This window comes from Enoplosus armatus, chromosome 7 (assembly GCF_043641665.1).
Source record: "Enoplosus armatus isolate fEnoArm2 chromosome 7, fEnoArm2.hap1, whole genome shotgun sequence".
NCBI classification, from domain to species: Eukaryota; Metazoa; Chordata; class Actinopteri; order Centrarchiformes; family Enoplosidae; genus Enoplosus; species Enoplosus armatus.
In genome coordinates, this window is record NC_092186.1 from 16,881,342 (window position 1) to 16,903,421 (window position 22,080).

General features: G+C 40.5%; 2 protein-coding genes across 2 annotated transcripts; both read right to left on the reverse strand.

Moving 5' to 3' along the window:
* Positions 1–892: 892 nt before the first annotated feature.
* Positions 893–15,171, reverse strand: ppp1r2 (protein phosphatase 1, regulatory (inhibitor) subunit 2). The gene is made up of 6 exons (XM_070909460.1): positions 14,917–15,171; positions 6,921–7,028; positions 6,350–6,433; positions 3,397–3,506; positions 1,822–1,995; positions 893–1,070 (listed from the first exon to the last, which is right to left on the reverse strand). Exons 1-6 carry the CDS (start codon positions 15,045–15,047, stop codon positions 1,051–1,053), a joined length of 627 nt encoding a protein of 208 aa, XP_070765561.1. The 5' UTR covers positions 15,048–15,171; the 3' UTR covers positions 893–1,050.
* An 808-nt stretch (positions 15,172–15,979) lies between these two features.
* LOC139287750 (protein ANKUB1-like) lies at positions 15,980–20,506 on the reverse strand. Its single transcript, XM_070908919.1, has 6 exons — positions 20,417–20,506; positions 20,013–20,156; positions 18,305–18,521; positions 17,986–18,100; positions 16,946–17,866; positions 15,980–16,313 (listed from the first exon to the last, which is right to left on the reverse strand). Exons 1-6 carry the CDS (start codon positions 20,504–20,506, stop codon positions 16,232–16,234), a joined length of 1,569 nt encoding a protein of 522 aa, XP_070765020.1. The 3' UTR covers positions 15,980–16,231.
* Between the last annotated feature and the right edge of the window lie 1,574 nt (positions 20,507–22,080).

Consider the following 22,080-nt stretch of genomic DNA (forward strand, 5'->3'; position numbering starts at 1 on the left):
GGTATACATGTTTTTAAAATTGCCGGAATTTGAAATGAGGTTTTGTGTGGTGTTCTTGCTTGTGAAGAGAGATGTCCTGGGACAAAAGTCAGCAAAGTTCCAATATAATACTTAGAATTGTGTTGTTTTACTTGATCTTAAGCAAAAGGCAATACAGCTGACTACACGCATCAAAGTGAGACACCACAGCATACATGTGTCAATTAATAGTATTGTTATAGTATTCTTGGTTGTATGATGCCACATTTTGATTTTTTGAATAATGAAATTTAGATTATGTAGGTTATGTTGTCTTGTACTATTAGACTAATATATAGCTCCTAAATTATCATAACAACATTATGCCACTGTGGATGTCTTACCTGAATTACCAGGTAAGTCATGGGGCAAGAACCTAACTGGTCATTACGGTGTCCAACTTTCATCACAAAACGTACTGAAGGAGAAAAGGAAATGCAACAGAGTGGTGGGTCACAAAGCAAAATAAAAATAAAAAGCCGTTTGATGTGCACCCAGTGTAAGTGCTGTCGTCACGTCTCAGATATGCCTTTAGTGAGGCCGTGGGGTTTCCCCTGGCTTCCTCCAGGGCTGACGTACTGGCTCTGGGGACTGTGGAGCAGCCAGACCGAAGTCCTGCAGCTTTTTTGTCTTGTGTTTTTTTTTTTTTTTTTAAAAAGGCCTTGATCCTCCTTTCAGGGTCAGAATCACATATTCTTCAGTGCGATGACAGTCCAGAGGAGGAAATTCTTGGCAACAGGAGAGGGAGGAGGAGGAGGAGGAGGAGGAGGAGGAGGAAGCAACAGTCTTCACTTGTGTGTTGCACTGATTCTGGGAGTTAAAAACCAGTGTGTTTGAAGGTTATATTGCACTGTTCTAAGGAATAGTAGAGACAGACAGGTGACCGGGAGGTTATTGGCTGTTAGGGGTCGTTATATGGGTGGTGAAGCGGTGTCTGCTGTACGGCCCAGCGTTAAAACACAGAGCGCAGTGGCATTGTCTATCTGCATCTTGAGCTGACACACAGGGCTGAAGGTGGGAGACGGGCCTCATCTATGAGTCCAGAGAATCAGCTGGAGAACGAACAAGAGACAAACAGACGTGAGAATAGAAAGATAGACACACCTAGAAAAAAACAGAAATGTCAATTACCCCAATTTCTTTTCTGCTCTTTGTACTTTGATCTTCTGAATGGAGTAGCGAGTGGAAATTGAACAGATTCATGATTAAAATGTGTTTGATCGCTTCCACAAAAAACTCAACATTGAGTTTCATAACTCAAAAATTCAGTCCTTGCATATTTTACGTCTGAGGACTGACTACTGCACAAAGAGCTGTTGGCCTTATAGAAGCCAGTCTAAATCTCCTTTGTGTTATGAAGTATTAGAAGGCATGTCCAAAACAGGTTTGCTAGACTGGCATCAGGGCAGGTCAAGGTAATTTTAAACTGATGAGTATGCATTAAATAAAGCCCAATCCTTCATTATAAACCATTGTGCTCATGTACACAATGGGTCATAATAGCGTTTCATTTAAAACACTGGAACCTCCTGCTGATGCAGAGCTTTGTGAGTAAATGAACTACAGGGCGGCACAAACAAACAGCAGCCAGCAGTTTAATCTAATGACATCAACGCTGACAGCGTGCATCAGTGCATAAAACCATTATTTCTGAACCTCTTCACTTCAGCTATATTTTGCGAGGTGTACTACACAACTATGCCTCTTTCCACATACTGTAAAAAAAAACCAAAACTGTTGGACTGGAAACTGTCCAAATTATTTATCCCGATATGCGCAGGAACACAGCCTTCCTCTCCTTACCTTCCTGTGGCGGGTCAACATTGATCTCCTCTGTCTCCTCCGTGTCGTCCCTCATCTCTTCGTCCGCATCTTCGTCATCTTCTAGCTCGCTGGCAATGAGCTGGCGGGCCAGCTTGATGTTCATGCCCTCGTTGTAGTGCATCTTCCTCATCATCTGAAAATGCTTCTTTTTGGCTGCAGAGGAGGATACAATTGAAATTGTTTAATTTGCCAAAAGCAATGGGTGCATGCAGAATTTAGAGTGGTTAATTATAGTGCTGGCAAAGTACAGCTATATTGATAAAAACAACAACCTTTCATCATTATCCACATAAAGTCTGCTGAGCATCCGTGCACTTTTTCACATTCACACAAGGAAGTTACTCAGTAAAAATATTCACTTGCATCTCTATTGTTTCTATGACAAACTTACTTTAAAAAGGGGCCAAACTCAAAATAGGACACAGTGAGGCAACTTGTGAGGCCTCATTTGGAAAACAATAACTTTCAAGTGTTTGCTACGACCTCAAGATGGATGGTAATTGCACTGAAATAAGGTAAAAGGAGGGTGTGACAGGTGGAGATGCCAAGCAAACAGTGAAGGTTAGAATGAGGTCATTTCATCCTGGCACCGCAGTGCAGCTCTTAGGCAGAAGTCAGAATCAGTATCAGCCATTTTATTTTGTCAGTGCTTGTCTTGAAATAGCTTTACTGGCACATATCTGCAAACAGAGTATGTCTTGTATTTTGTGTTGGCCCCACAAAGAACTATACATGAGAAAATATTTAATGTAAAACATCCCTACACTCTCTTGAATCAGCACGTCTCCATCTGCAACACTAAAACTGATCTTCAAACTTTCCTATAGGTGGCACAAGCTGGCAGCTCTAGAGCTGTGTCAAAAACTGCCGGGGCTACAGCTCTGCAGTTGGATTACATCGATCAGGGTTTCCAGACTGTTCTCTTGCTTTTACCTGCATAGCTCAGATATTAATGTGAAACAACAGACAAGCATGGACACTCTGCTGGCAAAATGTATTCTGAAATTCTGAGTGTGTGTGCTATGCATCTCAACTGACATCTCTGTATCTGATCTCTATCTGAGAGAGAGAGAGAGAGAGAGAGAGAGAGAGAGAGAGAGAGAGAGAGAGAGAGCGAGAGTGCGAGAGAGAGAGAGAGTGTGTATAGTGCACATAGAAGGGCAAGGTCAGAGAACGGACACTGTGTGTGTGTGTGTGTGTGTGTGTGTGTGTGTGTGTGTGTGTGTGTGTGTGTCTTGAGGGAAGTCAGCAAAAGGTCAAGAGTGCTCCATCCTTCTCCACTAGCACTTCACTGTGGACTATCACTCTGCATTTAGTCACCCTCACAGCTGCAGAGGACCCTTTGTGTTAAGGTGGAATGTATATGAACAGGTGAACTGTGAGATGCACTCACCACCATTACAAACAAACAGCCGTTACCATGGATACTGACATACTCTCTCTCAATCAGAGTGTGCTGCTTAATGTTGAAACAATAACACAATGTCATTAACATAAGAATCAGCTGAAACTACATAAATGAAGGCCCTAGTAGGTGTGAATGTCCATGTTTACCTTGTTCTTCAGGAGTGAGCTCCTCCACCTCCTCCTCGCTGCTCTCTTCTTCTTCTTCTTCTTCTTCTTCCTTCACAAAGCGAGGCTGTGAGCCCTCTGCTGCCACCAGCCTTGGAAGAAGATGAAAACAGACAGAAAGGGACAAGAAGTAAGTAATAAGAAACTTCAATTAATTGCCTCTTTAGAGTATTTCAATTCCCATTTTGTCTTTCCTCTGTTGTATTTTGACCATATTAAATGAGTACATGATCAAATAGAAACAGGAGACCCCCCCAAAGACATTGTGGGGCGATCAAAAAAACTTCTGAAAAGGCTTTCTATGGAGAGGAACACAGATGGAGAGATATTAGGCGAGGGGGAGGAGAGAGTAGGCACAGTGAGAGTGAAGAGATGTGAGTACTCGAGCATGAGACAAAAATAACAAGAGTTACTATGCCCCATCTCTCATACTCACAAAGAGCTTTAACAGCAGAGGACAAAATGAATAATGGTTTACGGCTCAACGGATGGTAGTGAATCGGTGCAACTGTCCCGAGGAGGCTCCCATTTACTGTACTACTGCTCTGCAACTAACTGGCCCGATTCACCCAGAAAGAAGAGTGCCAATTTCCCTACAGTTTCAAAACGCACCAATAATGGTACCAGAGAGAAAGAGAGAAGGCGTAAGTGATGCAGTGAATTAGAGACGAGGGAAGTAAAATTTAAGAAAGGCATAGTTGGAGTGATGGAGTGATGGATGAGAGAGGAGATCGAGAGTGGATGTTGGAGAGATTAAACAACAAGAGGACAGAGGAAAAGAGCAGCTGTTGTAGTATCTGGAGGGTTTAGTGTAAAACAATGCAAGGCACTCTGTGTGGAAGTAAACAACGACGGCTAATTGACTTGCAAGCCTGGAGCTAATCACTATCCTCTCTGTGGCGCACACACTCAAACTAGCTCATCCTATCCCTGCATCAATGCACTTATGTAAGTACGTTGGCCCACAGCACTTCTCAAGCTCCCGTTACCATCCAAAGACAGCTCTGAGTGGCAGATATACATTTCTTCACACAGACAGACTTTTCAGGGTCTCCCATAGACAATAAATGCTCTCTGTTTGCCTCTGCTTGACTAGGAGTTATTGTGTTCTTCATTATGCTCTCAAGCTTTATTTCCTGTTTCCATTAATTCCTTTTAAAAACTCAAGACAATGTGCAAACTTTCTGTATCTAAATTAGTTTCATGCATGTAGCATACGTACAGTAAGGTTTTCAGGTTGACAAGACATGACAATCACACTCTTATTCAAAACAGAACATGCTTTGTGGGTGCATGGCATTCTGGTCTATTGAGGCTCTATATCATGGCAACTTTAGAAAGGGGCTTTTGCTCTTTGAGTCTGAGGCACAAACACCAAAACCTTTTAGTTACTGGCTATCAGTGTACACAACCATTTCTTTGTAAGGTAAAGACGATGACATCTTGGCAAAGCACATTTATTCTAGGATTATTCTAGCATCACGGAAGTATTTGTTACTTCTATTTTTACTGTGTTATGGCTCTTCGCACTCTCCACAGGTAGTTGTAAAACTGATGAACCAAACATTTTAACCAAGGTGTTCTGGATACAGCAAAATGTCACTAATAAAAATAAATACATTCAACAAACAATTTGCACAGTGTAAAGCATATTCTCTGTCAGCTTTTGACTAATATTAACTATTTCATGTCATGCACCGTGGAAGCACAGTGCATTTGCTTTGAAACAAACTGTATCACACAAAATTGACTTCTATTTTTCAAGGGCCGTTGAGCGGTGTGTCTGTAGCACTAACAGCCAGTGTGATTTAGAGCTATTCTTTACATTGCATAACTGTTTTGCCCTGGAATTCAATGCTGATGGGAAACACCCATAAAGCTATTGTTTATTGATCAGCAGCTATCATGGCTGAGAGTAAAAATGCAGGAAGCTCTTCCATGAAAACAAAGAATTGCTGGCAGTAGTAATTAATTAGTAGAACAAAATGGAAGTAAATACGTAGTCATTTTAGGACATGTCCATGTGGCAGTATATTCCAGACGAAATTATCATGTTCCAAAAGATAGTAGATTTGCAACACATACGTTTTAATAAAATTATGTTTATTTTTTATTCTGAATACTTTTCAGAGCCACTGATTGAACAGACCTGCAGTGAAACATACTGCTGTCCGCTCAGTGAGCAGTCTGAGGACATGCTAAATTTAATTTAGTTTGGGGTTTACTGCCGACCTTTACCATCCCGGTTCTATTCTCTTTCAGTAGAAAAAGGAGGGCGTTTGTCAAGATGTATTTAGTAAACCCAGTCTGTGTGAGTACTGCCTGCTGTGTCTGCCTGCTGTGTGTGTGTGTGTGTGTGTGTGTGTGTGTGTGTGTGTAAACTACATGGCACAACTTTCTGCCTGGACAACTCTGTCCTGGAGGCTGCAGCTGAGCAGCTGCTTCATTATACCACCACTAACTGGGAGGTTACAACTGGATACCATTGGGGTATGCAATATAAAAAGGTTGCGATACACCAGATAGCAAATATGATAAATATATTCATATGTTTCCAGGGAAAGGCAGTGTTTCTACAACAATACCATTGCAACTTCTTTGGCACTGCAGTTTTTTAATGTGTTGTCCAAGATGTCTCTTTGCGTAATACTGCAGTAAAGTGCTCACTGAGTGCATTGAGGACATCAGTGCAGTAAATACACCCTTATCAGTTATTGTTACAACACATTCTTGTTAGAGCACAAGGACATTGGTGAGTGTGTTCAGGTGTGGCTTATCTGGGCCAAAGATTTTTTTCCCTTTTCCAGGTTACATTTCTACGTCACTAAAAATATAAAATACTAAACACTGCACCAATACCAGTACTTCACCAGTACCTTAATCATCTCTGTACTTGGTTTGTACTTGTCTCCCACCATTCACATGTAATTCTTACTTTGATGCCAGGTCATCAGCTGCAAGTCCGCCGTGGCCGTCCGAGTCACTCAGCGCGCCCTCATCATCGTCGTCCCCAACCATCCTGAAAGAGAGAAATTAACTGAATAAAGAAAAGCCAAAATTGAGGCAAAGGAGGGAGTACTGGGGAAGACTGAGAAGGAGAGGAAATACAGACAGAAACAGAAGCAGACGCCAGACACACAAGTTGACAGAGGATGAAGGGTGGAGAGGAAGGAGAGCACAGAGGGAAACGCAGACAGGAAAGAGGACCATGAGGAGAGGAAGAGGGAAGGTCTGTGACAAGGGTGACCTTCCCTGCAGCACCCTGACATATTGGATTACAAACCTGCTGAGACATTCCTGTAACACCAACACACACCAACTCTCCAACACTAAACTGGCTACGTGATCATTTTAAGGGTAGATGTAGGTACACATTTTTATAAGTAAATTAATGTCTTCAGATTATAATTTAAACTATAACTATAAAATATTTTCAAAAATGATTATGGATCAACTGAATCAAATTTTAACAGTGTTATCAACAGAAACAGACAAAGGGAAAAAACCTGTTGTAAGGTGTGCTGGGTTCATCGATCTTCATCAAGCCATAGTCTTTGTCGGCTGGATGGTACGTGGCCAGGATGTTCATCTCATCCCATTTCTGGGATTTCTTCCTGTAAAAAGGACCAAAGAAAAAACAGTGAGAAGTAAATGGCAACTAAAAGGACACTCCATTTGGACCACCGTGCACCAGCTTCCCACCCACCATCGCATTCCACAGACCCCTCCAGGGAGAAGAGTGACCAGATTTAATCTAGGACTGAACGTGCCCCAGTTTTCACTCAGACTGCATATTTTGGGAACACACAGACAAAGAAGCCCGAAAATGTCATCGGCACCAATTTGCTTTCTGACGACTTTCAGGAAGAGACGTGGTTATTCGCTTTTGTGTCAAGGTAATCCATCACGATGTGAATAAGGGTCTGAGTGAGCGCTGAGGCTTATCAGCTGTGAGTGAATAAGGTCAAAAGTCAAACAACAGTCTCATTTGATACAATTGCTTTTTCTAGAGTTGATTTTTGTTCCACCTCCCTGAAAACACACCTGTTCCTAATCCCCCAAAATAGTTCCATTCTCTGGGGAATAAGGTTGTCACCTCTGCATGCTCCGTCGGGGCTTTTTGTTCAAAATTACTCTAATCCTTGCTGCCCTTTCAAATCCTTAGGGGAAATGAACTGAAACAAAGACTCAATCGGCACCGAATTAGAATTTTTGCTCAAGAGGATAAAGAGAGAACACCTGCGATTATAGTTCAGGGGAGAGGAAGTGAAAACATGTTTCAACTCACAGAAAAAAATTCATTCAACATTCTACTGCCAATTAAGATGTTTTTAAATGGTTTTTGACATCTTCTTGAGCTTTGATGTCATTTGGTTTCTGTTGCCCAACTTTCCATTTTTATTTTTTTTATTTCTTTTCTCTTTCAGCACATTTACTTATTTTCTCATGCTTTTTAATCATTTGTATTTCCTAACAAACTAAGCTGAAACCTAAAGCCATGAATCCAGGTGCTTCTGGGAGTTATCCGGCTTGGGTTAAACCACCTCTACTCTCCCTAGCCTCTCCTGCTAAGGCACTGTACATCAGTCCTGACCGAACAAAAGGTCGGGTATCATGGGAAGGAGACAGGCAGGTAGGCAGTCCTCCTAAGATCAGCTGCAAATCAGAGGAAGAAATATTCTTTCCTGTTAATATTTTATGTGGCAAACCCTGAGCCTCTGGTGCTTCACACAGTTCCACTGAAATCAACGTTCTATGCAGGAAAATAGGGGTGTATAGGTGTTGTGGTGCAGGCCACAACACCTATACAGCAAGAAACAATGACACACACACACACACACACACACACACACACACACACACACACACACACACACACACACACACACAGAGGTTTGTCAATAAGTCAATCAGTTTGGTTGTGGATGCTGAGCTAAGTCGATTTCCCTGGATGCTGCACTGACTGTCAAGAGTTCGCTTTGGTATTTAGCTTTACTAGCTTGCATGTGCCTCAATGCACATAAGAGGTAAATAAGTGGATGAAAAGGCAGATGTACACTCAGTATCCAGCTTATTAGGTACACCTAGCTCAAACTAATGCAGTCTAACAGTCCTACAATAAATCCCAAGTTCATGAAGGTTACAATGTTTTTGTGAAACTGAGAGGTGCTGATTTTGAAGGCTGCAGTTTGTGGTGCTGTTGAACTGTATTGTGTTATACTGACAGATGTTTCTATTACTTTGTCCATCCTATTTATATCAATGACTGTTAATAACAAAAGCACCTCCCTCTATAAAAAACTTTGGAAAAAGGGGACTTTAGCCGGACAATCTGAAAAAGAGAAACGGGTTTTGGCAACAAATAAGGATTAGCAAGAAAACATGAGAATAATGTGGAAATAAATTAAATTATATCACAAAGGAAATAATTCAGTTGAGGTTAAAGGGTTTTGGCAGAGGGTTTTGTGCACATTAGTTGGCACAAAATAGCACTATAATGAGCTGCTGGCCTGCTTATGGGCAGCAAGGTGGCCTAGTGGTTTGAGAAAGCACTCTGTAAACAAGACATGCACATAGGCCAATGTTGTTGATCCTGAAAAAATGTCCTTGCCCAACATACTGAACGTGCACACTCATGATATAAAATTAGCCACCTTGTTTGATGGGTTAGTGTTTCTGGAACACGTGCAAAGCTAGAAAGCCCCAAGAGAGTGCATACCTTTAACTACATACAGCAATCCTCTACAGTCTGCATCCAGAACGGCATCAAAATTCACACAGTGATGGACAATCAATCTATAAAAAATACCTAAATCAATATAAATTTACAAATATTAGGGCTTTGTTCAAGGATAATAGTCTCATATCCTTTTTTAACATTTTCTAAAGCAAGCTTGGATCTAAGAAATAAACAAACATTAACAACAGCCCAAAAAACTACTCTCAGTTAACATCTGGGAGTGTGTGTATGTGTGTGTGTGTGTTACAATGTTCGCCGTAGGTGTCTGTAGTGTTTCCCTCTAGTGTGTGTGTGTGTGTGTGTGTGTGTGTGGTTACACAACACATCCCAGAAGCAGCCAACCATGTTCTACTTCCACCAAACTGAAGTTGTAAATCCACTCCAGTTCAGTCATTCATCGCAAAAACTGTAATACAATGATGATGCACCTGCCTATGCGAGAGGGAAAAAACGGACAGCACCAAGTACAAGTACACACTAAAACACAGAGCTGCACCTCTTATGTGATGATGACGATCTCTCGAGGGTGGTCAACAGCTGGCGACATAACGCTTCAGGAAAACTCATTAAATAGAGTGAGTCATCATTGAGAGCTGAGCTGTGCTATCAGGTAGCATAGTCAGAGAGTAGTGAGGAAAGGTCCAGCCCTGTGCTCTCCACTACTGACTGAAGCCACCAACAGTAACAGCAGCAGGCCATTGTGTTACACTGGAGGCAGAGGCTGGTCTAATTGCACACAATATACTGCTTCCACATAGTGTGTCAAACCAAAATAACCAATAGCAGAGAGGGAAATTAGTACCAGCCACAGGGGAAATGCTCCTTTATCCCAGCAAATAAACATTTGAATTTAAAAAAAGTTAGTAAATTAACTTGGTTGAATGACATGGATGTGGTCAAATCTAAATCATTTGTTTTTAATGAACTCCATGCAAGTTAAACATTTTTACACGCTGTCATCTCGCTGTTTATATAGATTTTACAGTTTCTTTAAAAGTGTTGTTGACAATGTTTTCTCAGAGCTCTGAAGAGTAACTTAATTATTTGGTGTCCAACCTGCCCAGTGATAAAAAAATAAAACCCATATTTTGGCATTACAGAATTTGTTTTTTCTTTCTGTCCTATTTGAGATTTTCTGCTGCTGTTGATATACACTTATCATGAATGCAAATCACTGCTCCTTTGGCTCCTTCAGGCAGCAGCAAGCACAATTAAAAGATTACACAAAGTTTGATAGATAGCCAGCTAGATCTAGGACTAAAACTGTTTAAGCCCCTGTCATCAGTCCAGAGAGACTTTAGAGAAAAAAGTGCATCAGAGGAGCAGCAGTGTAATGAGGAGGCCACATTAGTGGTCACGTAAGGTCATGATGTGGAGAAAGGAGATGTCCTCTACAAAATATGCAAGGGATTTTCACTGTTCTACTGACAAGTAAGTGTAATTAGTGTTTGGTGAAGTGAATCTAAATATAAACTGAGCCGAAAGGCCAATAGAAGTTTGCTGTTACAACAATCCATGATTCCAAAGGCCAAATGTTTAATTTATGATTTAATTTGAACAAATGTACAACATTGGTGTTATTACACAACATATATTACCCCCCTCTGTACCAAGAATACAGGAGACAATAAAGAGGGAGATAATAATGTATTTTTACTCAGCTTTACTGCCTTGTCATAGACCAGTTACTGCTCTTTATCATTATAGACCAGAGGTGTACAGACACCTGTCAACTCTGACTTCATCAGTTCCAGACATTTCTCATCAATACAGAAACTGTATTCATTATCTGTGCACAAAGCTGACCTTAACTGACCTGCACACAGGAGGGTAAAATATCTGGGTGGTCTGAGTGGTGTTTTTTTGTCCACATTATGGAAAGCCAGAGATTCGCTGCCTGCCTGTTAAACTGTCCATCACACAGTCGGGACAAGGCTCGCAAGACAGTGAAGGAGAGATTGAGTTTCACGGAAGCATCCATGAATTATATATCAGTGGGTGTGAGGCTCATACATCACTGTTAACTAAATAATAGTGAGTGATTGAAGGGAGAACAAAAGTGACGATGCTAAAGGAAATGAATTGGAGCAGCAAGGAAATAAACAAAGGGAACATGCGTGTTTCTGTATAATCCACACTTCCAATGCCATCATGGAATCCTTCAAGTCTTTTTATTTCTTATCTTCATATCTTTTGTAACCAATTATTTTGTATTCTTAATAGTCCATCTAGGCTTTAGCTAAGTTAACTACTGCAGATTGTAGTTGTCTCCACTAACTAATAGGTGATAAAAGAAATTGTCCAACAGGCATCAAGAGAGCCGTAGTAACTGTAACCAATAGCAACCACTGAGTGCTACGTCATCTGGGTCCATGCATGTTCTTCCTACAAATCTCTGGAGGGAAGCTGAATTGTTTATAAAAAAAAAAGAAAAAAAAATGATGCTGGGTGGTAGGTATTTGTAGAGCTAGTTCAGGATATCCTGGTACTGTAGAATGAGCTAGGAAGGCAATGTGATATGTTCCACACAATTGAAGCAGATAAGAAGGAAAACATGTTTGGGCTGTTGTCAAGCTCAATGTGACCACTGCTGTCCTGAATAATGGCAGATATAAAGCTTGCCAAAATTTAGTTTTTCTGAAAAAAAAAAAAAAAAAAAAAAAAAGGAATAAAAAGAAGGGGGAAAAAAAGATCATTTCTGAGCCAAGATTTTAGCATAGTAAAAAGGGGATGACATTGAAGGGTCATCGTTTAGGTAGGTCAAAAGAAATGACACTGACATTCACAACATTTGCTTTAAACTCAAAGCTGACAGTGGCAGCATGGTACAGCACGGTCAGCCCTTGTTCTTCTCTGTGGATTTGGTGCTTGGCTGCACACAGGATCCTTCCAGAAAACTCTTTTTCCTCCACTTCCTCGTCACTCCAAGAGAGACTATTTTTGTATCAACACAGAAAAAGCTTGATTCACTGTTGGGAATGGAGTAATAACTGCCATCCTTCTATGGCCTAATTTCTCACGCTGCAGCTCAGAGAGGACTGTTATTAATGTCTCGACCTGTTTGCATGTGAGAAGCAGGGGCCACATAAATACCAATTCAGCTTTAACCAAGAAAATAAACTGGTAGGACATATGGAGAATTTAATCATGAAGCTGAAAAATGTTGATATTGATATATATACACCATGCACTGTGTCATGCATGTTGATCTAAATGATCAGAAGCATCATACTGTAGCAATGCAATTTTCTATTTTTTAAAAAGGGATTAAAATTTCAATATGATTCTACAGAAAGATTCAACTGATGATACTGCCCAACCCAACTGTTGCTGTGGGCAGAATCTCCAGCTAGCACCAAGGATTTAGCAGCATTTGGCTGGTGGGTGGTGTTAATTCATCGCCCTGACTGTAAATCAGACAGAATTCAATTCATGTAGAGCCTTAAAAGCCCTCTTATGTTTGTGTATTTATTATAGACTTCATCAGAGACATATTTTAAGACCTGTTTGTTGGCAACATGTTTCAATAATGCTATATTTTTTAATAGTTTCCAGCTTGTGATTTTAAAGCAGTGTGGCAGCTGTACTTTGCAGTGAGAAATAATTGCTCAAGGGATCTCTGAAATGTTCAAACTCTGATGGGATTTTAACCTGTAATGCATTAAGCCTGAGACAACCTCACAGGTGTGTTTGCAGATGACATACATCTAAAAATATCCAACAATGTGTTGTTTTCTCACAATTTTATAGTGCTTTACATAGAATAAAGTATGATTAACATGGAAACCCAATACAAGATATTCTCAACAGCAGATACAACAACACAAGATGTTGTAAAAGGTAATGCATGGTTTTTCCAGAATATACAATTTAAACATCTTGTTCAATTATAATGCCACCTTTGCTAAAATCGGAATATAATACAACCTAATTGAACAACGGTCAGGGAACTCTGCGTGTCCAGTTTCCTGGGGGCAGAGAGGAGACTGAGAGGTGGCTGTGGGAGAGCAGAGCACTGAAGTGAGTTAACGGGGCTGGTGATCTGGGGCGTTACGTCTCACTGCCACGGTGAAAGTGTCAATGTCAATGCTATCAATGCATAGGAGAAGGCAAGGCTCCAGAGAGAGAGAAACCAACTTCCAACCCGACCCTGAGGCAGAGCACCTATTAGACAACGGAACAGAACAGCTGATTTAGCAGCCCCAGACAAGTTTTCACAATCTGCATATTGGTAGATCATTATGGAGCCTAGTCACGCCCCTGAACTGTGAGACTGCATACCCGAATTTATTTGCCCTGCAATGTTCTTAACCTCATCTGAGGCGTCTCCATTGCCATCTAACACATTTGATATTTCAGTCAGGTTTCCTCTACTGCGAGTGGATGAATTAACCAAACTATCATCCCGTCAGGATGGAAGATATGCCGAGCAATGTGAGATGTCCTCTGACAATCTCATAGGTGCCTGAACTAAAGGGCACATGGGATGTGTTCCAGAAGCAAGGGATTTGACAGCAGTTATTATGATTGCAGTGAATATTCAACAGCAGTCTTATGAGATGGTTGTAGGATATATAAAGCAGAGGTGGGTGTTAGATTATCAGATCAGAATGGTCTTGTTTAGAGGCGTGTTTACCACAGATTGCTGCCTCTTTTGACACAGACTGGTGTTTCAGCGCCAACGCAGGCCTGTAACACAGCTGTCAGTGTCAGATGTGACAAGTGTTTGTCGGCAGAGATATAACTCGGGGTACACCCAGCTCTGCTTTGTCTACCCACTGGTTCAGGCAGATTTCAACATAAATTTTACCATTTTAATTTAAAACTTAACCAATGCACTCAGTGTCAATAACCTAAAATTAGTTTGAGGCTTTTCGTTATACATTATATATATTGGAAATGGCCTAGATCTTGACCAATATTTATATACTGTTTGTCTTACAAATTAAGCTAGCAGTGTCTATCTTTTTTTTCATTTGCAGATATTAATATCCCAAATCAGTGTTTGATAGTGTAATTTACAGAATTTACTGCTCGAAGTGTAACATGCTAAAGCAGTGACATTGTTCAAAAACTTGACTTGGGGCGTTTAAATACTTCCCTAACATAGTGCTGGGTGTTTAAAACGTACTGACATACTGAGAGGTAAGCAAACGTATAGCATACAACTAATAATACGGTCAGCAAACGTTAGGTCATATGAGGATATGACAATAGAGGGTAAACAATACGTACTATATGTAGCGTTAACTAAATTAGAGCGCGACCTCTGATTAAGTTGGTGTTAATTTGCCCTAATATGGTCATCGTTGCCTGGTGGTTTTCAGGGTTTAACGATAATTGTTACCCATATTGTTTAATTACCACTAAGTTAAGCAAGTCAAGTGGTTTGGCGTCCATATGGTGAACATTTCGTTAACAACCGTTATAACTACATTAAAGTTACCTGTCGTGACTCTGACATTATTGGCTAGCGAACAAGCTAACCTGACAAACGGCTCCAAGGGGTAAACGTTAGCTCTCTTGGTTACACATACCATCAAGATTTTATCAGCGAGGAGGATACCATCTGATAGTCACAAGAAAGAACTAGAAAGTTTTCATACAAACAGCACACGCTGTTGACTAACATTGACAGCCAAAGAGGTGACTTTACGTTACAGTTAGCCTGACAGGGGAGTAACGTTAGAGAGGCTAACAAGTGTTTAGCTAGCTGACGTTACCTGGCTACCAAGCTCACGACAGCCAAGCAGAAAACTTACTGTTGGTCATCCTCCGAGAGTGCAGGGGCTTGTTCGGGACTCTCTGCTTGTACGTCGTCGGGCAGCGATTTGACGTTTGTCCCGCTGTTCTTGTTTTTCAGAATGCCTTTTATCGGCCGGGGAGCTGCCATTCCTACACGCTGACTGTCAGACCGGCTGGCTCAACTATTTCTCTTCAACTGATTTTCTGATTCTGTGATTTCTGCGACTCAATAACCAAAGACAGGTTCGGTTTTAAACATGCTCCCTGTCATAACTCAGTGCTCTTCCATAAAGTAAAGAGAAACCTAGGCAGGATCCTACGTGCACTTGTGGTTCGGCATATCTACTCTCCGGTTGATCACTGAGTGGCGGGGTAACAGCACTACTAGCGGGTCTGCTAGGCTGCCAACATCGCGAGATTCTGAGACGCGAGCTCATACCGTCCTATGAGAATTACAAATGCTGCCTGCTCAGAGATTTCAGTCATAAAGGCGACTTTATGCCATTTCTCATAAATGTAGACTGTAACAACTAATATTTTGGGGTATGTTGTTGTATTTTAGAAATTAATGCGAATGCAGGAATGAATGCAAGAACTGTTCGTTGATACTAAACCTATGTATGCTTGAAAAGAGGCTGTTTGCTCCTTCAGAAATAGCAAAATTTTGACTTACTCATAGTTACATGAAATCCCGTTGTGTTTCCTTCCTGGAATATCTATCTACAACCTATCAACAATACAGAATTTTTAGCTTTTATTAAATTGTTGTGCTTTTTTGTCCTTACTGATTACTGTACATTTTTAATAAGCCCTCCCTGCACTGTGTATGTACATACATCCAAATAAGAAGCCATTTGCTCTAAAAGTGCCATTTAATTGTCACCTTAAAGAACAAAGATACACAAGAATACAAATTATTTATGCCAACAATAGCATACTACAATTCATTCTTTGTATAGGCTATAATCTCTCATTTAATCTACCTCTGACCTCGCCGTAAAATGTTGTTGGGTCATTTATCTGCTCTCACATTGTCTTTATATCTCCCACAGAAGACACCATGACCATAAGTAAAATTTAAGAACATATCTGTATATGTCTATATCCATAACGTCTGTCTCATCTCTTTCTGTGTACAGCAATAAAAGGCAGAGATTTGGCTAAGCACATGAAGACAGACAGGTCATTTTCAATGACACACTAAGCCTGAGGTACACTCCTCAGTTGTCACTCTGAAGGATTCTTCGTTGTCCGCAGTGTTTCAAGCTGCCGATAGGAGGTCCACGTGCAGCTGGGGTGATGGGTGACAGATCTGGATGGGATCCATGAGTGTCAGGCCATGGTGTGGACACACTTCCTGATCAAGGTCCGTGCTATGCTCAGCTGCTTCAACCAAGACTTCTCTGTGAAGGTACTGTATCAGAGAAACATGCATTACACACAGTAAACAGTAAAGCTGTCATGTATACCATTTGATTAACATCTATAAGTCCTTATCAATAATTCATCAATTAATTGTGATAGTATATATGGTATATAACTTCAGTCAAAAGATTATGAAATCAATAGCCTCGGTTTTATGCCAGTAGTTTAGTTCATTCAGGTGTTTCTCCATATGTTTCCTTTCTTTTACATATTAACTCAAGCAACATTTTCCTGTTTTGTAAGGTAAAGAAATCTTACATTGTGCCAAAACGTTATTTAGATATCCACATTTCCCACCAAATCCATCCATGTAGCACAAAATATAAAATGTAGTTCAGAGGTCAGTCTCATTACAGCAGCCCCTAGAGCATGTTTAACTTAATTAATAAGTTACTGTACATGTGTCACTTACATAAAAGTAAATGTAACTACCCTCCTTAGCAAAGGCAGCGAATACATGTGTACAAAAACTGAATTAGCAACTGGTAACAATATATAACGTATAATATATAACAATATAACTATCCTTTGCTTTGAACCTCAAATAAGATGGCATTTATGAGACCCATCGGGATGTGTTTTTATTGCATATGAAGACATACAGTATAAAAGGATAGAGACCTAGCTATAGTCAAGCAGTATATGGCATTTTCTCTCGGTGTTAGTCCACAGCGGTGAGAGAAGGACTCCAGAGACGCAGTCAGAATATGGGAAGATTTTGGTGATGCACCAACAAACACCGGCCTGGGAATGCTTTCTCTGGTGATTGACGGGAATGTAAACCTGCCCCTGCATAAGCTGCTGTCTTCCTTACTGATTTCATCCAATAGGCCATCCTCTCGACTTTTCACATCTTGTTTCTGCTTTTTCTGCATCTCTTTAAAGTCACCAGACTGCAGGCTGGGTAGATGCGGTGGTGCCCTTTTAGAGGGGAGGTGTGATACTGAAAGTGAGTATCTGATGGGAGGTAAGGGCTGCAATGCTTTGGCCTTGATTTCCCGACTCGGTTTGGTCAAAGCTTTCCTGGATTTGGAGGACATATTTGGCTGGCTGAAGCCATCTACCAGCAGCGTATCCTCCACCCTGGCTTTGAAGGCAGCACTGGTGTAGTGGCATCGGTTGGTGGCTGCCCTTTTCTGCCCCAAACTCACCCAGTGTTTAATCTTGAGGTAGGTACGCATGGACAGCGACATGTTTGGCAGGGATACTACTGAGCACAGCTTGTTGGCTAAGTAGCGCACACAATCCCTGTGGCCACGCTGAATAGCAACTTTCAAGGGGCTACGACCTCCAGGGTCCCGACAAGCCAAGGTCAAAAGGTTCTTGGTGATGAAGAGTTTGAGTATGAGGAGCTGACTGCTCTCTGCAGCTAAGTGGATGGGGCACTTTCCGGTGTCTGGGTGGGCGGTTTCCTGGCACCACTGGCGGTACGGATGGACTCCCACTGGTTCCTCAGCATGCACCCCCCTCTCCAACAGCCAGCCTGCCAGATCCAGGTGGCCTAAAGAGGCAGCGATGTAGAGTGCTACCTGCAGCTGAAACCTGGAAAAACAGGGCAAGAAAGATTTACTTTTTTGTGTAAGATTGCTCTCTGACTCATTTTGGATAATATTCACAACTGTAGTTCTGTCCTAATTTTATTCGTGTCGGGAATTTCTGACCTCATTACTGGCTTCTTCTCTGACAGGTGGCTCTGTACTGTCAATCTGTGGCCCAGGAGGCTACCCTGGAGGAACTCCACCCATCCATCCCATGTGTCCAAACGGAGAGTAGTGCCTTTGTTAAAAAACAAAAAAAACACACATGGAAAATAAATCAAATCGATTCAATTTTCATTCTTTTTTAACTTCAGATTTGTCTGTGCATGGCTTCTTTTCTAGACTACACAAAATAATATATATTAATAATTAGCTACTCAGCACTCACTATGAAGTTACACATATCAATCACTTAGCAGCACAGACAGAAAGCAGGCCATACCCACTTCGATGGCATAGTCTTGCAGTTGGTTGCAGTCATAAAGTTGCACACCAGTGGGTGTGCTCAGTCTGAAGGTGCTGACAGGAAGGCCACTTTGTGTGGACACCACAGTTTTCAATTGAGCAACAGACATATGCAGAAGAGCCTCGCTTCCCATGATTGGTAAGGTTTCCCCTGTCACAGCATTGAACACACGCATCACAGGCCTTTGTTCACTCTGAAAAATAATTATAATGGAAAAGTTTATATTGCAGTTGCAGTTAATAGTACACAAGAGTAATTGAAGTCCCAAGATGAATCCCTGTTTATCGCTGAAGTTGGTGAAAACCAAACTAACAGCTAAAACTTTCAAATGTAATTCATGAGGTACATGAGTCAATTTCACATTGTTACTTTAATTAGTTTAAAGCTTGAAGTTTAAAGTGACAGGTGTTATTGTTCTCAAGTTCATTGTATATATATTATCTGTATCTTTTTGTTTAATGTAAAATACAGCAAATGCAGTACACAAACAAAGTGGAGTTTGCTGCCACCCTGTGGTTGGCATTATGGACAATCACATAACATGAAGTGCCACCTGATACTATTGAAAAGACTGCCAGTACTGAATTGTCTAGATAACTTTACTGAGGGAAACCCATGACCTAGAATGCTTTTTGCAATGCATGTATAGATTTATCTGCAAAAGCTCTGTACATGATTTACCATATTGACATGTATAAGTACACATTTGAGGACCAGCGGGTGGCCCATTGAAGTGGGCAAAAATGTAACTTAATAAATAAATGTGAAATGTCAAAGCAAAGTTACCCAGATCAAAACATACAAAAGTCTGGAGAGTGAAACTGAACCAAAACACTATAAAGGCCTTTAGAAAAACAACTACATTTATGAGAGGATGTTAAATGATGACAAAAGCTTAAAAGGGACACGCACACACACACACACATGCTTACCACTGTCAACTTTTACACAAGGTTGCCTGGTGATGAGCCTGGAATGTGTCCCAATATCAAAAACAGAGTAATGGGGACAAACTAAAGATTTCAGACAGCCATAAACTTGTTTCTCTCCAAGCTGCTTCTCACATGGGAACATCTTGTTCCCTATTAGTGCTCCAGTCTGAAACAAAATTCACTCACTGTAAGAAGGATGTCTTTGATGAAAAATAATCCCAAGTAATGAATATATATGCAGTAAAATGCTAATTTTAGCAGCCCTGAAGTGAAAAGATTAAGAATAATGTGTTTTTGAAGTTAATTGTCAGTGATTGTATTCAGTGGAACAGAAATTAACTAAATATGCACCAAAGAGTAGAAGTTAGAAGAGTGACCTCTGACCTCCCTGGAAATTGATGAAAGTAAATTATTTTCTTTGGGGTTAGCAACAAGTGATGTGTGGTAAGTAGGAAAGTTGGAGGTGACATTACACTTTCATAAAATCTTTGAACTGATTAGAAAGTTGGTTCCAATTTTTCACATAGGCTACAAAAGTCTTCTGAATCTATTCTTTAATGTTTTATTTTTGTGCAAATAAAATATATTTTAATGCCAATACTGCACCTTAAAAAAATAGCTTCTAAAGAGTAGGCCTAAAGCAAAGATGCACTTCAGCATCCTCTCTCTGTGTGCATCACAGTAAGCTGATTGTATTTACTGCAAATCCCAACACAGCTCCAAATCTCTAAACCCTTTTGATGTTTTAATACCTTTATCAGGCATCGGATGGCACTGCCACTTGTGATGCCCACGTCGCACAGAGCCCAGCTGTCCTGCAGCGCTGCACCACCATAGCTCAGCACCAGGTACTGCCAGACCTGCTTGTCATTGCAGAGTTGCACAAGAAAGTTATCCTACAGAAAGGAGCAGAGTGGAAATGTGTGGAGAAGTGGAACCAAGAAACACAGTTCTTAATAGACCATGTTCGCTTTCCTGTATGAGTGAGTAAAAAAAATCTAGTATATAGTATTTCACCACTACAAGCAACATTATGCCAAAGATGTGATAAACCCATGTCCAAATCAACAAGCGGATTTTCAAAATGCAGTCAAAAGTTAGAAATTAAGCTCCATTAACAGTACAGCACTGGGACACCACTGTAGCTTTTTATTACCTTCACCATCTGCTTCATAGCCCCCACAGTCTGATCTGGAGGGACGTCAAAAGGCTCACAGGAGCCCTCAAAGATGATGAAGACCCTCATGGTGAGGACATCCGTCCTCATCTGTTTGGCTCCTCTGTGGTGCTCTGGTGGGACAGAAGAGAATGTCAGAGGCGCAGTCATTGTAGGGAGGGGGGTGCAGTGGTTGGGTGGGGAGAGTTTGGGAAGGCACTCCTTGATAAGTGGTAAATGTTTTTGACACCCCATAATAAATATTATTAAAAACGAACAAGTGCAAGAAATGAAAAGAAAATGAATGAAATGAAAAGAAAAAAAAAACTTGAACTAATTATAAAGAAAAAACACACCTGGGATTGGCCATGGTATAAGCCTACAATATAAATATGCAAGGTTATTTTTCTTTTACTAAGGCACATGTTAAAGTGCAGTTTAGTGATTTATATAGTTCTTTATCAGTCTCAAATGACTTTACAGAGACAGAAAAAACAAATAATCATAGTACAAACGTATACAGGCTTTTTTGTTGAGTACATTGTAAAGCACAAAGAAGAAATCTATCTCAGCATTTGTAGATATGTAATAAAATACTGTGTTGCACGTGACGATTTCCAGTTTCTGAGACACAACACTGGAGTTTGATTTAGTCTCATGTCATCTGTACTCCTGACCTGCCTCTGCTTTTACAGCAGCAATTAGACTTTACCACACATGCCTGGTCTCTTGGTCTCAAAGTTCAAGTGTTTGTTATAGACTTATTTGCTGAGGAGGACATTACACAGTAATACAGGAGAGGTCGTACATGAATGACTCAAAACAAACCATTCTCAACAGAATACAGCATCTAACTGCAGTACATGAGCATATTTGCGGAGAGGACTATCACGAGACAAAAATCAGAATCTTGGGAAAAAAATCAGGTGCAAACTGAAACATCTCAATTAATCTGCTATTCAAAAATATTATTTTATATCTAAAACTACTAACAGTACAATAAATGTAAACTGCTTTATGTGTGACTCCAGTTGGAGACGTGGCCCCAAACCCAACACAGTCTGACGTCAGCTCTTTGCTCTACGCACAACAAAAGGACAAAAGGACTACGCACTGGTTTCACGCTGTGTTGGAGGAACGTAACAGTAATTTGAAATGTTCTGTGATAGTTTTAATGGGGAACTGCTAATTTGCATTTGACCTTTTAAAGTCTGAAGCTGTCCATGGTGGTTTTGTGTTCAATCTTGGCTCGGAGCAAACACTGACTCCATTTCTCAAGGTCCAAGTTGTGATGATTTCTGTTTTTCGAGCATGAATCAGAACACAAATGTGATCTAAATATGGAAATGTATATGAAAATTGTATAATCCATTAAGGGAAATAAAAGAAAGGCATACCACCTTCAGGCTACTGTAGCAGAGTACACTCAATCCGTTTTACCGCCCTGGACTTTGAATTTTGAGTTATTGTTTGAATGATTCTTTTATCCTTTGTTAATTTTGTTTTTATTGTGAAATATAGCTTTACGTTGTTGATATTAATAAAATATGTTATTTATTTATATTCATTTTTCTGTAACCAGCATTGGTTGATTCGCAGGGAGCACTGTAATTTCCATAATTTAATGAATGGTTAAATTTAACCTTGAACAATATCAAAATATT